This window comes from Cupressus sempervirens, chromosome 5 (assembly GCF_028749045.1).
Source record: "Cupressus sempervirens isolate cs-2001-9-10 chromosome 5, ASM2874904v1, whole genome shotgun sequence".
Classification (NCBI taxonomy): domain Eukaryota; kingdom Viridiplantae; phylum Streptophyta; class Pinopsida; order Cupressales; family Cupressaceae; genus Cupressus; species Cupressus sempervirens.
In genome coordinates, this window is record NC_143122.1 from 549,666,778 (window position 1) to 549,684,241 (window position 17,464).

The window sequence follows — 17,464 nt, forward strand, 5'->3', positions numbered from 1 at the left end:
TCGAAAGAATCTTATTTTGGAGGCTTAATTTAACATTGATGGGAAGATAATGTCTGTCACAACTTGAGTATTTTGTTTCGAGAAGAGGGTAACCTGAATTTTGATTATTGGTGGGCCCGTTTTAAGGATTGTAGAAATTGTTGATGTTGGGAGAAATATTTATAGGCTCTGGAAATAGGAGGCTTTGAATATTTTATATTGATATAGTGATTGTCGCTCAAATATTTCCTCATTTCATATGAGATCGATATATCTCATATAACTTCCTGTCTCAAAAAATTGCATCGACAAATTGGGAGGAAAAGCGATTTACTGCCTTTGTCTGCATAGACTAGCAATATATTCATTGGCTAGCAGATATTTTAAAGAAATCTCCCTAGGTTAATACAACTTCTCCATTGGTCGATTGATCCTCTAGCATAGTCGCACACAAAACAATAACCCTGAATTGGTTCGACAAGAAATTATTTTGGCAGTTTTTGGGCACAACTATATTCTTGTTCGAGCACAAACAAACCCCCTGGCGGCTAAATGAGGCCAAAGAATTTGTACAATTGTCGTGAATGAAAATATCGTGAAGTTAATTATTGAGCATCTACAAGAGAGATGAAGAACTAGATATCGACTATAGAAGCCACAACTAAGGGTACTAATAAGGAGAACGAGTCTCTAGAAGTGGTGGCTCCAGAAGCATTGGAATGTCCATGTCTTGCTGATTTACGAGATGGTCCTTGTGGAGGGCCATTTTTTGTATCCTTCAAATGTTACATCAAAAGCTCTGCAGTTGAAAAGGGCTTAGACTGTGTCAAGGAATTTATAGTCTTTTGAGAATTTATGTAAGGCATCAATACTATAAATTTCAACTGCAGGAGATTTGCAGAGACAAAGAAGTGCAAAGAAGTGAGGATCCGTTTCTTCAACCTTGGGTTTGTGCATCTTCAAGATGCCATTGATATTGAAACAATAGTCTTCTGGGAACAAAAAAAATATTCACTTGGTGACATTAGTTATTTTGTATATCTGATTCAACTTGATTTTGTAAGGCCTCAAAATATTGGTGCAATATATATCTCTTGCGAAGATTTAAAGGGTTGTTTGATAAACAAACTCAGAAAGGTGAATCGCTAATGACAACAATAGATATTGAACCAAGGTTAGAATTAGTAGTATTAAATCAATTTTCGCCAAGTTTATTGACATCATATGCCTCATGCAATTTAATTGTATTTGATAGAATTGTCGGAAATTACGAATTGGGAAATAAATTGGAAGTTTTTCTAGTTCATTAACACTTGTCGAGTCTTGTTTATGTAGAGGTATAACGTGACGTCCTTGGCAGAAGTAATACATTTGCAGGGGACCAGTAGTAGTCATGCGATTGTTATTAGGAAGGCAAGAATCTAGTCAAGGTGAGACGCCAGGTGGGAGGTTGCTTGGACATAATTGTTTTGTGTTATTTTTGCATCCACGTGGGAGTCGCAAGGTTATAGGAATCGACAAAGTATCAACATCCCCTCTGAATTTCATAACGTATGCTTAAGCAATAATATAAAATTTCTAAATCAAACTAGTGTGTATTGGCAATATGGCTCGAAGTACACATCAGACATAAAGACAAGGAACAGTAAAGGTATCTATAGTAGAGCAGAGGAAGAAGCCAGAATTACGTGGAAAACCTACAACAGTTGTATAGTTTTATTCTTGGAAGAGAGGAGGCCTAATTGTTGTGGGTTATGAGGCTCGTGCCTTTGGTGTTAAACATTCAAAGCAAGGAGATGAAGCCAAAAAGGCATGTTCGGATATTGAGCTAGTCTAGGTTCCGGTACCGCAAGGAAAAGTTTACTTGACTTTGTATTGTGAACGAGGATTTGAGGTAGTTTTGTATTGGTGAGAAAGGGAAGATGTAAGCATGCTTCTATAGATGAGCAAAAGTAGAGACCATAGAGATAGGATGTTGATTTGCGGAGCAAAAACTACAGGATCATTATGGAATGAATACTGGGACATGGTTTTGTAATATTGCAAGATGAAATTGGGATAGAGGTGTGTGGACCTCCAGTAGGAAATGCATTTGATCTTGAGGGAAAGCCCACAAAGGCAATTGAAGGATTTTGTCGGAAGAATGGAGCTTCAATAAGTGATATTTTTAGAAAAAAGAGAAGGAAAGATGGAAACTTTGCTGTGATAAGTTCGTGATTGGAAATTGGCTTTTGAATTGCTGAGAGTATGTTAGGAACATGATAGTTGATTCTGCCTTAGCTGCATAACAATTGTTGTTAGGGACTTACAAAATTGGGTGCAAGAAAGGGCAAGGTTAGTAGTTTTATGATTTTAGGAACTTTGACTTGGCATTGCTTAAAAGTTGTTGAGTACAATTGCCCAAGTATCAACACTTGCATGTTTTCAAGCTACAACCAATTTGGGAGCTCCATTGACAGAGATCTTTTAAGCAAATTGAACTTGCAAATACTTGGAGAAGAAAGAGTGAAAATGGGGCAAGTAGTCTAAATTTAGTTTCCAAAATTATGAGAATTTGCAGGGGAACATTTGACTTTATGAGACAGGTAGCAAACTTCAGCAACGGGAAAAGATTTGGATAAAATTAGGAAGGGTTTTATGAAGTCACAAGAGTAGTTAGCTCAAAATTCCGAATTCGATATAAGAGCAGAAATACTCTACATTTGAGGAGAGTAATAAGAACTTCCTAACTGAATTCAGAATGATTTATCATTTAGTGATTACGTGGATTTTCATCTAGAGCAGTAAAATAAGATTGATGTGGCAAAAAGAAAGTATTTGGATTTGGCTCAGGATCTCCTTGCAAAAGACTAGGGCAAAAATGTGTATGAGGAATTCCCAACAGATCAAAATCATCGAATAGAGGTTCTTGTTAAAGAGGAGCAGTCAACTACCATTGATTTACAACCTTCTAGCGATCATGTAGAGGATGTCACTCAAGGTGTAAGTTTCTATGTTGGTGAATTGAAGGTTAGTGTTGATAAGCAGGTTGATGAGTTCAGTTGCACAAAAGGTAATAGCAGGTTGGAACCTTTGTATGATGAAGCATATATTTCTGATACCCATGACATGAATTTAGAGGAACAAACCTACAATGCCACCGCAAGACATTGAATCGCTTCAACATGACAATACCGAAATGCAGACCTTAAAGAACCAACTGAAGGTTAGTGAAGACATGGTTGTTGCATCTTTGGTATGTTATGACAGCACTCACAAGTTGGTTGAGGATCTCTATAGGAAGGCTCAAAGGGAAGTGGAAGGAGATTGGCCTGCTGCTGATTTGCAGGTGGTCAAAACAGCTCTCGAAACTATGAAATCAGATTATTTATGTTTGCTTTCTGAGAGGGATTTCATTCTTAAGGTTGCTGAAATACGTGTTGATCAATTGAATGAAGAAAGGAAAGAAATTATGGAACTCAACAGGGAGCTTAAGTATGCTTAGGAGGCATTGGATGAGACTCAAGTTTCTCTTTAGGAAGCAAAATATCAGGTTAGGATCACAAATTGTTTTTGGGAACATGAGGGTAAAGAGAGGCAGGTGTTTTTTCAAGAAGTAATTGAGGAACTTGATAGCATTCAGTAGACTTATGACTTGGACAGCTGTCCTAAAAGAACAAGTGTCAAATTTTTAAATCACAGTCAATTTATAGATGACCCCATGTTCGAACTAGATGTTGATTGGATTTTCGATAAACCCCTTTTTGTGATACACGAGGGAACTCCCTTTGGTTATCATGAAGAGGATGATTTTGATTTCAAAATACTGGATCTTGGTACGGTTCCTAGCAGTGAATCTTGGTTACAGGATGAGAGTAGTGATTTGACTACTATTGCTTGTCATTGGATCAGTCCGCATATGGGTTCCTATTTCACCCCTTATAGGAGTTGGATGGATTTCCTTCGTCAGACATTGGGTAGACCTTGGTGGAGTATTAAAATAAGAGTTATGTTTCAATCACAAGGAATGACTTTTCAGCTTCATTCTTATTCATAGTACCTATGTACCTAGAGGTTCTCTAGATTGATTACGACAGTATGGTATTTGATGCACCTAGGGTGTTGTTTTCTGTTTTTGAGCGGCTTGTTTCTTACATCATCTATTTAGGTCAGGTTGTCACCATCTATTGGGTTATGCATAGTTCATGGATACAGTTCTACCTTATCATATTGGCTGGTTATGACAACAAGGTTTGGGATCCAGGTGTTGATCGTATGTATCTATGGCTTGCTGAGGACTTCATTGTACTTTTATTTAGTTCGAGGCTGGACGCAGTGATGATCAAAGTGTTGACATAAAGCTCAATTTGTCTATCAGTGACCCAACACTTAGTCAATTGGTTACATTGCTACCGAGCTCTATAGTTGCTATCGAGCTTATCATTCAGTTTGCAGTGTTAATCAAGTGATTCAATTGTTCTCGAGCTAAGTAGTTAGAATGCAATGTCTACATAAGTCACAAGGTTCGAGTTCGACAACTATGAAGTTCAACAAAGTAAAAAAATTGGAAAAAAATTTGACATCAAATTCATCTTATATAATTTAAAAAAAATCTAAATATATGATCTTGATTCCTAGTTAGGGGAGAGTTTGTGACTTCTTGTTCATTATATTGGTGAATATATATGCATTGTAGTAAATATTTTATAAGTTAATGAATTTCATGCAAAGAACTTTTCAATTCAAATATAAAAATAAAAATATATTCATATTAATGAATTAATTTAATATTTCAAATATATGGCATATGTATGCATACATATACACTAATAAACAAATTTACTATAAAAATTAAATTTATTTTATACACAATTTATAAATTAATATAAAATAACAAACATATAATACACACTGATGAAACTCTAATTTTAGTCTCTCCATTTAGGAAGTATGTTTGAGATTGATGAGGAATTGTCAAAGCATATCTTGGTATACAAAAACCTATTGCATAGAAAAGATTTCATTCGGCTCTCCTTCCAATCGAAGGTGCTTCACTGTTGAGGTCTGCATATGATGAATATAAAAAGAAATCTCAGTCATGTGAAACTGGAGTAATCTGTAAACAAACATGACACATCAGATATAGAATTTGGAGCAAGAAAGGATTCAGAGCACGTGCCATCAATGAGATAGAGAGCATCTAGGGATGACGAAATTGCCGACTATATCAATCTAAGTGTTTGAAAATATGATGTACATGTAATTCATCCACAGATATTATGGAAAATAAATAGTGTCTTCAGAATATCTTAAGAAGTTATAGATGTGACTTACTAGTATAATGGAGCAATGATGGTGAAGAATGCTAGGATGTTTGAAGCCATATAAGGAAATGAAGTAAGTGAAATAATGACAGGTGACCCATATACAGAGACTAGAAGAATCTAGTGACCTTTTCAGTGCAAAAGTTTCAATCTAGTTTTTCCAATGCCCAAAATCATTTCTATAAATTCAATCGGTAGTGAACCAAAATATAGCACCAGTTTGAGAGGAAGACGTATGAAGATACAAAATGGACCAGCAACATGTTTCTCATAAATGATAAGGAAACGTCTTTAAAGCAATACATTCGATCTGTATAATGAAAATCAGTGATTAAATTAAGAGGCGTTTATATCAAACCAAAGAGGCAGTAAGCATCTTTCTTATTAGAGAGTGTTGATAAGTCATCAATGTTAGTCTGCATTCACTTAAGGAGCATTCCCAATATATTCTGAAGATTTAAGGTTACATACATCAAGAAATTATATGTGGCGTATCTTATGGGTCATTATAATGGGTCTGGATTGAATAATGAAGCTGCTGCCAGATGGAAGATTATAATCACAGCCCTTCAGCACAAATACAGGCCAAAACAGAGATGGAACATAATCATTCCCGTGGAGATCATTTGCGATTGCAAAATCAAGTGTGTACCTTCAATCCTCATCGGTGGTAGAAATAAAGGAGGGCAACGATAATAGTGTATGTTGATATGACTCAACCATTGAGAGGCATTAGGAGCAATCTTTTAATGGAGGGCACTAAAGTGTTGAATCGGATTCCAATTGCATGAGGAGCTTCAATTGAAAGTCTGAAGAAATTTGTTGGCTTTAGCGTGATATAGCAAGCAAAATTTGAGACGACTCCATTCATACAAGCGATATCGAGTATTTAGTCGAGAGAACTATTTTCTAATTTCCATTCAATACCATGAGATATGCATAAGCCAAAGTGACAGATTAATAAAAGAAAGGAAAAATTTAGGAGCCTGATAAAGCTTAATAATATTTATTAATTGGCAATAACAAAATAAGATTGTAATTATATTTGCTTAATAAAGAGATCTCATGATGTTATAAGAGATGTCTCTTTTTCAAAAGACATAGCTCTTTTAAAAGATATATATAGATGATATTTATTTGTAAAAAAAACATTCATTTAGATATTCAGAGAAGAGGCATTTTATATTTATATTTTATTGTAAGGAGGAATAAGGGTTCAATATGATTTTATAATAAAATTCCATTATTTTATTATTATAAAATTATTTTATTTTAATAATAAAATAAAAATGTTCTTTGTTTGTTGTTAATGGCGTAGAGATTTAAACCACAGGGGAATCGTCCTTTATAATTATATTTTAAAATTCTGTATATGATTTTGTTATCAGATAAGTGGACATGGTCAATTAGCATTTTAAATTTGATCATCATAGGTGTTGTGAAATATTTAATTGTTTCCAGAGTTGTGTCCAGTTTGTCTCAGTGGAGTTAAAATTCAATTTGGACTAATTTAAAGATTGCATTATAATTGGTCTGTTGCATTTGGATTATCAAAATTATTGGCAGTACAAGTGCATTAAACATTATGAAGTTGTATGTAAAAGTTCACCGAAGTTGACTCTATCGCCTGAATGAGCAAAGACACTGGTCTTTTTGTTGAAGTCAGAAAATCAATATATTCCTTCTGCAATTATCAATTCCATTATTTACAAAATTTATACAAAACATTCAATTATCAAATATTCAGCATCCAGTTTTAGTTTCATCGAGTTCGAGGACCTTGCCAGTCTAAGAGCTTTAAGTTTAAATTCGCTATAGAAAAAACCTTGAACTGAGCAGTTAGTGTTCAAGGTGAAGGTTAACTCGCCTGGGTGTAGCGGAGCTCGAAGTGCAGGGGAATCTATGCGATTTCCGTTCGTTGGCCAAAATTGATTAAGAAGTCCTACAGGAGAAGTGGCAAGCTCTTGGATTTCTAATCTACGGTTTTGGGAACCAACACACACATACCTATAAACAAAATTACTAAGTAAATTAAATTCATTATCTATACATATATATACACGACGAAACTTATATATAACACGAAACCTAAATAATAAATACATATATTAAAATTTATGGGTCATTGTTAATAAATTTTTCATTCGTGCGCAAGCTAGAAATGATTAACTTTGTTTGCCGTCAGAAACGATAGGAGGAAACATGAGATTTAGACCTGCAGTATGCATTGATAATGCCTGTGCTACTCTGTCCCGAAGATCAAAAGATTTTCGTTTTGCAAAGATTATTTGAATTTTTTTATTACGATTTGGATTAGTAAAGAAGGGCTTCCGATTTGGAATGAGGGCATTCGTTCGGCTGAAATGAAGAATGAAACATGTGAAAAACCCTTGAAAATTCATTTTGTTTGAAATTTTAATTATAGAAAAAAATAGGTCCTTTATACAGCCGAACAACAAGCGAATATGAACGAACTATTTTACGGTATTTTGAAGTTCGCCAAATTCAGAACCTCATGGCTGGAATTCGTCGAACCCTGTGACACAGGTGTCTACTGAGCACTTGAGTTAGTTTGCAGTGTTTGTTGAGCTACACAGTGTTTACTGAGCTTTAGTGACAAAGTTTAGTGCAAACCGAGCGTAGTAGAGGTTATCGAGTCAGTCAGTGGAAGTGAAGAAGATTGTAGTGTTAACCGAGCTCTATGGTGTTAACCAAGTCCAACAGTGTCTATTGAGCTCACATGGTTAACAAAGTGGATCTAGTGTTGACCGAGTCATGTAGTGTCAATCGAGTGATCCATTTAATATCGAGTTTCAAAGTTCATCGAGTCACACATTGTTGACTGAGTTCAAGCTACTTGGAAGTGATTAGTATGGATTGAGCTTCAAGTTCAACTGAGTGCCAAAGATTGCCGATTGTTGACAATGTTTGCCGTGTATTAGAACATCATCGAGTTTGTCTTCAGAACTCAAGTTATAACAATTTGGCCAACTTTGTGGATTATGATGAGATTGGTATTGTAGTTGACTCCAATGAGTTGTAATTTGGATTGATATATATGTAACACATTGTATCATCTCCACTCCAGTATAACTTTATATTGCAGTACTAAAGCTTGTGGGTATCATCCCCACCTTAGTTTTACTTTCTAATTGGAAGGTTTTGGGTCACCATATCTTGTGTTAAAGTGTTATGAACATTTTCATTCTTATCACGCATGCAATTAGATCATAATATTATATGAAGGATTAATTGGTGAAGTCCCGATTCACCCCTCCCCTCTTAGTAACCTTGCCTACCTTATATTTCCAACAATTGGTATCAGAGCTTTTCAAGTTCTCACGTTAGAAGTTTAATAGCTTGAGAAAAGATCAAAGGCAATGGAGGTATACAAGCTAGATAAGGTTATTGACAATGAAAAGTTGGATCTTGAATTGACTATTGGGCAACTGAAGAAAGCAAAGGAGCAACTCTCTTAATCATTGAAAAGAAGGAAAGATCTTGCAGCACAAATGAATGACAATCTCTACATTGAAGAAAGAATTGAAAATGTAATGACAATCTCTACAATGAAGAAAGAATTGAAGATATATATCCTGAAAGAAATTCAGATGAAGCTGATGAAGCAATCAAAGATCTATTAGAAAAGAATTCCAATCTTCAAGAAGAAATCAGAAAGCGGAAAAGAGAACAAGAAATTCAATCAGTCAGAATGTGTGAAGTCATGGAAGAAAGAGGCAAAGCCAAAGAAGAGATAGAAGAAAAGAACAATGAAATCCAACATCTATCCCTTCAACAAGCAGATTGAATTGATCAACTCAACAATGCAAATGAAAAACTTATGAATCTAAGATCAGAGAATGAAAGGCTTCAGAATGATCTCAACACTGAAAAGCAAACCTACGAAAGAATGATGAAATCTCAAGAAAGCATGAATCAATTAAATGAACAAAGTCAGTACAAACACAAAGGCAAAGCTGGTATAGGATACACAAAAGAAGGTGAAACATCTTAGCAAGGAGCTCAAAAGAACCAATGACCTACTTGTAGTCGTTGTGGTAAGATAGGTCATACATCAAACAAATGTTGGAGCAATGGCAAAGCAAAATTCAATGGAAAATGTTACAATTGCAATAAGCATAGTCATAGAGCAAGTGAATGCAAAGAGAAACCTACGTTTGAAGGTGTTGGTTCCCAAAACCGCAGATTGAAAATCCAAGAGCCTGCCACTTCGGTAGGATCTCTCAATCAAATTTTGGCCAATAACGAAAATCGCTCAGATTCCCTTGCACTTCAGGCTCCGCGACACCTAGGTGGGTAGACCTTCACCTTGAACATTGACTACTCAATTCAAGGATTTTCTATAGCGAATTTAAACTTTGCGAGTTCCTCGATTGGCAAGGTTCGTAGGATTCCAATCTGTGGTAAGGTAAATGTCACAATTGCAAGAAACAAGGACACAAATCTTTAGAATGCAAAACCAAGTAGAACAAATTGTGAAAGCAATATTTGGATGGGATTAAAATACATGGCGCAAATGCCACTAGTGTGGTGAATTTGGGCATATTGGACCAAACTGTGTTAAACATCATATGAGGAAAAGAGACACTACAAAAAGATGTTTTATTTGTACAAAACTTGGACATCTTGCCAAGAACTATATGAACACAAGTAAAATTGAAGATGAAAAGAAAGCCAAAGCTAACAAAGTAAGAAAGCAAATGAGGCAGCAACTGGTACCAAAATCTCCAGAGAATGCAAACCAAGATCATGAAGTGAATGACACCCAAGTCAATGAGTTGGGTAGTCCAAACACTTCAACTTAGTTCCCTATGGAGATCACTGGAGCTATGATTCAGAAGAAGAAATCTAACATCAGTTCCAGCTAGCAAGAAGAAAGATCCAAATCAGCATTCAAGATGCAAAAGGATCACTGAGCATAATCGAAAGTAGGAGACTTTACCGAGCAAGGTCGGGTCGCAAGACGTTACCGAGCAAGGTCGGGTTGTATATTGCAGATACACATTTGGTAGTTCCTACCTAGTGATGGTGACTCTATTGAGCTGTAGATGTCTTCCAAGCATTAATGAATAAACCGAGTGGACAACTTGTCACCGAGTGAGTATGAAGTATGAAGCACTAATGATGATTGAAAGGTGGAAATTTGTTAAAAGAAAGAAATCGAAGGCATTATTTCACTACGAATTTCTAGAGCTAGTTGAGAAGAGCGAATTCAGAGCCCTCAAGCAATTTAAGTATTTGTTGTTGAAGATTTTTGAAGTGTTCAGTAAACCCTACCGAGCAATGGCATTTTGCAGCAACAAAAACAAGAAAGGGTCTAAAATGTTGGTTTGAGGAGTCGACTACAAGGCACCAAACTTCAAGTTAATTCCAGCAATTGCAGAAGCGCTTGACCCAGCTAGTGCATAATCGCAAATTTCGCCTAAGGTATTACTCGTGCACGACATTTGTTCTTTTTATCATTGCTCAATCCAAGAACTCAGAACTCTAGAAATGAATGAAGCATTCAGGGAATTATGTGTGGATGGTGCATTGAAACCCAAACAACAACATTTGGAAACCAAGGGCTTGATTGATATCTCTCATATGCCAAGAGACTTCCAGGTCAAATTGATGAGATATATTCTGAGCCGTGTACATAATGGGCAATTATGGTTGGAGCAACCTATCTAGAGAACCAAGAAAATGATTCATAGAATCTCTAGGCTCCCAATGCTCAATAAATCGAAGACAACCAAAACCCTAGGTCGGGTATAACTGGAAAAGAGAACTCTTGCTGAGTGGGATGGACGAGGAATGAAGATTATTAGTGTAACTAACATGGAACTAAAATTTGGCATTCATATCATTGCACATAAGATGTACAGTTCAAGCAGAATAAACAATGTATTATGTGAAGCTGTCGATCTTGCTTACAAGGTTGTGAAGAATAACCTATCCTTCGACCTTGCCGAGTTGTTGTTGAACCAATTCGACAAGAATATGGAGAGCATCAAAGGATCAAAGAATAATCCATGTAAGTTCGGATCTCTTCTAGCATGTTTATTCTTCTTTACTCATAATTTTTTTCCTTCCAAAGGTACAGTGGTATGGAGGAAAGATCTTCCTGTTTTATATCAGATTAATAAGTATATAGCAGAGATGGGTGAAAATTTTGAAAGTATCATAGATAACTACTTTGAAAAATTCAAAGAAAAGATGAATAATAAATATAGGATCCCAAGAAACTTGTTGAAGATTACAAGGATGATATCTGTTTCATGGTGGACTATGATAAAGTATACATTCAAGCAGTCAGACCTAGAGTGGCATGGGTTAAACGATTAGAGTATGAGGTTAACATTGATGACACCAAGGATGTCATAGAGGCTTTGTTGAATGAGCCTGTGGATCCCAAAGCTACATACTTCGGCGCATATGATGAAGCTAAGGCAAGAATAGAGCTTGAGATTAAGTTACCTCAAGCAGTCAATAAAAGGAAGGAAAAGAGTAGAAAAGATACTAAAAGGCACTAAGCAAGCAGGTTCCACTCTAATGCTTACCTAGGGAAAAGGTGATGATATTGAAGAAAATGATGTAGAGGATGAAGAAGAAGAAGCAAAATTCGAGGAAGAAGAACCTCTAAGGAAGAAAGGAAAGGTTATCATAACTAGACTTGCCAAGTCATCCCTTGTTGTGTTCACTAGAAGGGCAACCAAGTCGAGAAAGAAATTGAAGTTAGGTGAAGATGAAGCCGAACAGATAATCTTCAAGAGATCTCCACCTACACTTCAGGAAGGATTAAAGAAAATGGAGGAAGGAGTTGGCATGACAAATTTTAAATTCCTCAATTATGAGACAAGGGATGAGGATGAGAGAAGACAGATTGAGGATGCTGTCATGACCAAGCTAGGCAGATAGAAATACGCTCTAGATGAGCTTGTCCAACAGATACCTAATGAGCTTATGTAGGTAATAAAGCCAAGATGGGAAAATGCACAAAAGACTAAGGATATCTATGAACATACCTTGAGGCAATTGATGCCAAATCTCAGTAATAAGGAGATGAAAGAATTATTGAAGAAAAATGAGAAGAAGTTCACTCTCAAGATGAACACATGTATGATATTGTTAAAAGACATTGAATATGTAGTGAAGGCAGCAACAACTACATGGAGAAATCCTTTATAAGTTGCATCAACCTAGTGACCTTATTGTTCATGTTGATGACAAGGATAATGAGGAACAAGACAACACTAGGAACATGACAACAACTTCTTAATTCTATTTGCTCCATATTCTTTTCTTATCCCACATAAGCATGTTTTTTTCTTATTACTTTTCATATCCGTTATTATTATTTCCTTATACTCCCCTCCATTTCTACTAATAACATATTTTCCTTCTTATACTACTCATAAACCATTAATCGCTTAAATTTAAAGATGATATATGTGCCTTTAAAAATGATGAAGATTCCCTATTCAATTTATTTGACTTTGCTTTGACATTTTTCAACGATCCAAATGCAAAGGTTTTGATTTTCTTTATGTTTTTTTTTCTTTGGTAATTTAATGTGCTTTTCCCAAGAACTATAATAATTATATGATCAGGCACAACCCTTTTAACATTGTTTCATTGATCGGTGATTGTTTGAGAATTTAATTGTAAATATATCGTATTACAAATTATTCTATTAATACACTTAACATTAATAAGATGTTTATTGTCGATGATTTGATTAATACATATTTATACACTTCGCATTAATGATTGTTTTAATTGTATTTTTATTCATGCATTGATATTGACTATTGATATAACATTAATTGATTATTGATTTACTAAATTAGTCTAATATTAGGTTTTCTATCAATTGATTAAACAAGTGCATGCATCATATTTATTTAATATAATTGTAAATACCAATGTAACATGGGGACTCGCACCCCTCTCCAAAATCTCGAAGTCCCCACACCTGGTACTTGAGTACCCAAGTACCCCCCCCCCCCCCTGCCATTCCACAATCATGTCGTTGCTTGGATGGGTAGTTGAATTATTGTTTTTGAATGTTACTAATGGGTACATAATATGTTACTATGTTGAATGTTCAATGGTTCTAGTTCATGTTGCAATTCTGCTATATTCGAGTATTTTAATTTGGTATGTTCTATTGGAACATCATTTCACAACACCCGTCCTTGCCCCATCCACCACTTGCCGCTATCCCCTAGTTGTGCCTCTGCTGTCTTGAAAATGAGGCCCATTTTCCCCGTCCCTAAAACTCGTCATGACATCTTTGTCCCAACGTACCCTAGTTTTGGTGTTGCACTAGTAAATACATGAATGGGGTCCATGACAATAAGGCATGGTTTTTTTTTGAGGAAAAATTAAAAAACCAGACATGATTTTTGTGGTGAAAAATCTATCATACTAAACATGGTTTTTGAGGTGAATATTTGATCAAAACTAGACAACAGATGCCAAACTTCGTTTTTAAGGAAAAAATGGTAAAACCCAACAAATATATTTTTGACGAAAAATTTATTGAAACCCAACAAGTATTTTTTGAGGAAATATTTTTTTTGAGGAAATACTTATTAAAACCTAACAAATAATTTTTGAATGAAATTTAAAAACAAATCAATCGATAATTTTTTGAGGAAAGCATTATTAAAATCCACTATAAATTTTATAAAGGGAGAATAATAATTGAGAACTCAAAAAATATTTTCTAAGGGATAAATATGTAAAGGAAAATCCATCAAAAATCTTGCTATGGGAAAAAAGTATGAAAATCCATGACCTATTTTTTAAGGGAGAATTATGAAAACCCATCAATTTTTTTAAAGGGAAAACATTATGGAAATCCATTAGAGAAAGCTTAATCTGGAAATCCGAAAAACACAAGATTTTGCATGGTAATTAGTGCATGCAAGCAACATGCAACTCACAAAAAGCATATGCAAGTACATGCAACAAACATGTAAGTACATGCAACCCTCGAAAATCAGACTTTTTCTCAAACCAGGAATTGCATGAGCAAAACCCTCGACCAGGCTTGTGATTTACCTCCAACAATTTTTATTTAAGAAAATCAGGAAACAAAATTTTGGAAAAAATTCTAAATCAAAAGAAGTTCTATTTTTCTTAAAAAATCGCTAAGTTTTATGAAATCCCATCAACTTTCTCTGATACCATGTTATGGCAAATTGATGTTATTGTTGTATTAAACGGAGGAGATGGAAACTGCTTATATATATTTACAAAGATGATGTTTCTATTATAAAACAATTGTGAATTGAAGGTGAAAATAGAAACTATATAGTAAATTAAAGACCAACTAAGATGACCATTGAAGAAATACTACAATGTTCTAATATATATGATTCTCTTTTAAATAGAATTTTAGGTTGTTGACACATCTTTTCAAGTACTGTAATTTTATGGATTGCATTTTTACTACAATAGCATTGAATATCATATACCTTCTTTTAATAAAAGAGACTCGTTGCCCTTAAATTTGTAAGTAACATGTTCAAACTTCTTAAAAACTTCCATAAAGCATTAATTCTCAGCTCTTGTCATACTTTCCATCTTAGTTTTTTGTTTTCAAATTGAATTTCATTACCATCTTATCCTCCTTGATTTTGTTTTCATAAAAGTTGAGTATGCTTATTATATTGATGTGTCTCTGACCTACAAATACTAATAAAACAGTTTCTCAAATTTTTAATCATTGTAGAGCTCTAGTCAATACACATTTAGTAATTTTCAATTGGGGTGCAATAATGAAATTAATTAATAGTAACATTATATTAACTCCATTTTCAAATATGTCACAATAGCAGGGAATAGTTGCTATGTGGCACTTGCTTCAATTACATTGAAGTGGCTACTGCAATTTGAGGCTTCCCTCTTGGTTCTGCTTTCGAAGAGGAAAAGAAAAATGCCTCGGGAGATCATAACACTGCAAGTAGGGCAATGTGGAAACCAGATAGGTATGGAGTTCTGGAAGCAGCTCTGCCTTGAGCACGGCATCAGCAAAGAAGGCATTCTTGAAGATTTTGCCACACAGGCATTTCTATTTGCCTTATCTTAATTAATAATTGTGTCACAATTTAGTTTTTCTTTTAGCTGTGGGAACATTGCAAAATATTCTGTATGTTTCTAGGCTTGAGATTTAATTTTTCCATTAAATTGGACGTTGTAAGAACTTTTGTAGTGCTATGGTTTGGTTTGTTGTAGGTTTGAGGCTTAACTGATCGGCCTTTAACAAATACTGTAACGCCATTTATATATTTTATTGAACTAAAAATGTTTTAAGCTAAAATTTTATTGGAGTTGATGTTATTCCATTTGCTTTCATGTCAAAGCTATGTTGTTTTGTTCTCTGGATTTGTAATTTTGACGGATAAGCATTTGAAGGAAGCCGTTAAGACTGTTTTAAAATAAATAGCTGAATTGCAGCTTTGCAGCAAGCATGGCTCCAGGTAAGGATTTTTTTTGTATGGCTGGCACTTGCAAATGCACCCAGCTTAAAGGAATGGGCATGCTAGCACTAATAACACAACATGTTCTTGCATATGATAGAACACAATTTCGAAAGTAGTTATGTGTTAATATAATAATTAACACATCAAATCCTTTTATTCGAACAGCTCCAGACTAAGTCAGTAATGTGAGAGAAGCCACGTAGAAATCCAAGGGTTAATGTTTCAACGTAGTATTTTACATAAATATCATGCAGTTCAATTGCAGCTTGTGAAGAAAATGAAAATAAATATGGTTAGGGAACACAATGACAATAAATTAGGTAATGAAGAAAATGATATTATGCACCCAAAAGTCTTCAGCTAATTCTGGCAACAATGTATTGCACATTTATCAATTGATGGTATATATATTCTTCTCTGTTGAGTAGCCTAACAGACCCGTCTACTGTGTCTAGGTTTTTAAGTGTCAACTTATGCTTTGAGTATAGGGTTTGACCTACACATTCGACTTTCTTGAACTCTTGCATTTATTAAATGGAATTAACTTGACCATCTCAATCCTGAGACTTTATGAATTTTCACTTGCATAACTGCAGGATATGAGTGTAATTGATAGTTATTAGACCCTAAATGAGAAAGAAAAAAATATGACCACCATCAGGCTTTCATAGAGCATTAATTCCTAAGGCTAATGTTACTTGATATTTATCTTCATTCTCACTTTATATTTTAAGGGAGCATCCTGTGACCAAAAAGAGTGATTATGAAGCAACACTTTGTTGTCAATAGGATATGACTACAGGGCAATGGCCTAGGAACTATATTGTGTAATATAATATAAACACATGGTGTAAAACAATATGAAGATTCCATGTAGCGGTAATTTTTTTTCTAAATGAATTAAAAATTCTTCCAAATTAATGAGTTCTCCTTTTTTGGATGCAGTGCATATTAGTTTCTTAATCATGACCTGTAAAGATCAGGTTGTTTTGACTAGGGCCTTATTTGGCAATAAATATCTCTGTTGTGTTAGGAGCTCAAATCTTCACAGTAATAAAATAACTTGAACTAAAATAGTGAAATAACCACACAAAGCACAACATTATATTGTGTCAACTAAACTTTGGTATTGGTTCCCCTTTCTTTTACATATGAAAATTTTACAAACTATAGAAACCTGTGTCAGCAGGCTAAGCGTACTAACAATAACTCAGTACAGAGCAGAAAACTGACGCAAATAGACTAATAGTTGAAAATGCAAGATAAATGTGTTACCAAATGTTTCACACGCTCTTCATTAATAAAAATACATGTACAATGTTGAGAGTTTTTGCTGGTTGGATGAGGCCTTACACCTGCAAAAGAAAAAATGTTAAAAGCTGAAGTCTAACAGGCTTAAACACACTCTCTCTCTCTCTTTTATCTACTCAACAAACTGTAATGAACTAGCTGTGAAAAAGGCAGAGGATTTGGTCTGTGCATTCCAACTAGTTAAGGAAGGGTTAACAAGGAATGTAGAATCAGTGCATTCTGACTTAGATGCTTCCTTTACTTAAATTTAATTAGTTGACACATCTGTAAAAGGGAAGCCACAAAAGTGTGGCCAGTGGTGGTACTGCAGTGGCTATTGATTGTGGTTGTAATGAACCAACTGATGATTTTGATGCTCTTGATGGACTGCAATAT

General features: G+C 34.8%; 1 protein-coding gene across 11 annotated transcripts in view; it reads left to right on the forward strand.

The window, feature by feature from the left end:
- The window catches only part of LOC149557109 (tubulin gamma chain), a 130,567-nt gene that overhangs the window by 15,071 nt on the left and 98,032 nt on the right, over window positions 1–17,464 (forward strand). For 6 of the 11 annotated variants that reach the window (XM_089831813.1, XM_089831822.1, XM_089831814.1 and 3 more), the window contains one exon: window positions 15,134–15,360. The exons of 1 other annotated variant lie outside the window; for it this stretch is intronic. In XM_089831813.1, coding sequence (XP_089687939.1) covers window positions 15,232–15,360 — 129 coding nt within the window. In that variant the 5' untranslated portion in view covers window positions 15,134–15,231. Of the gene's footprint in view, window positions 1–15,130; window positions 15,361–17,464 lie in introns of all 11 variants that reach the window. 4 more of the 11 variants (XM_089831815.1, XM_089831821.1, XM_089831819.1 and 1 more) reach the window with 1 other exon arrangement.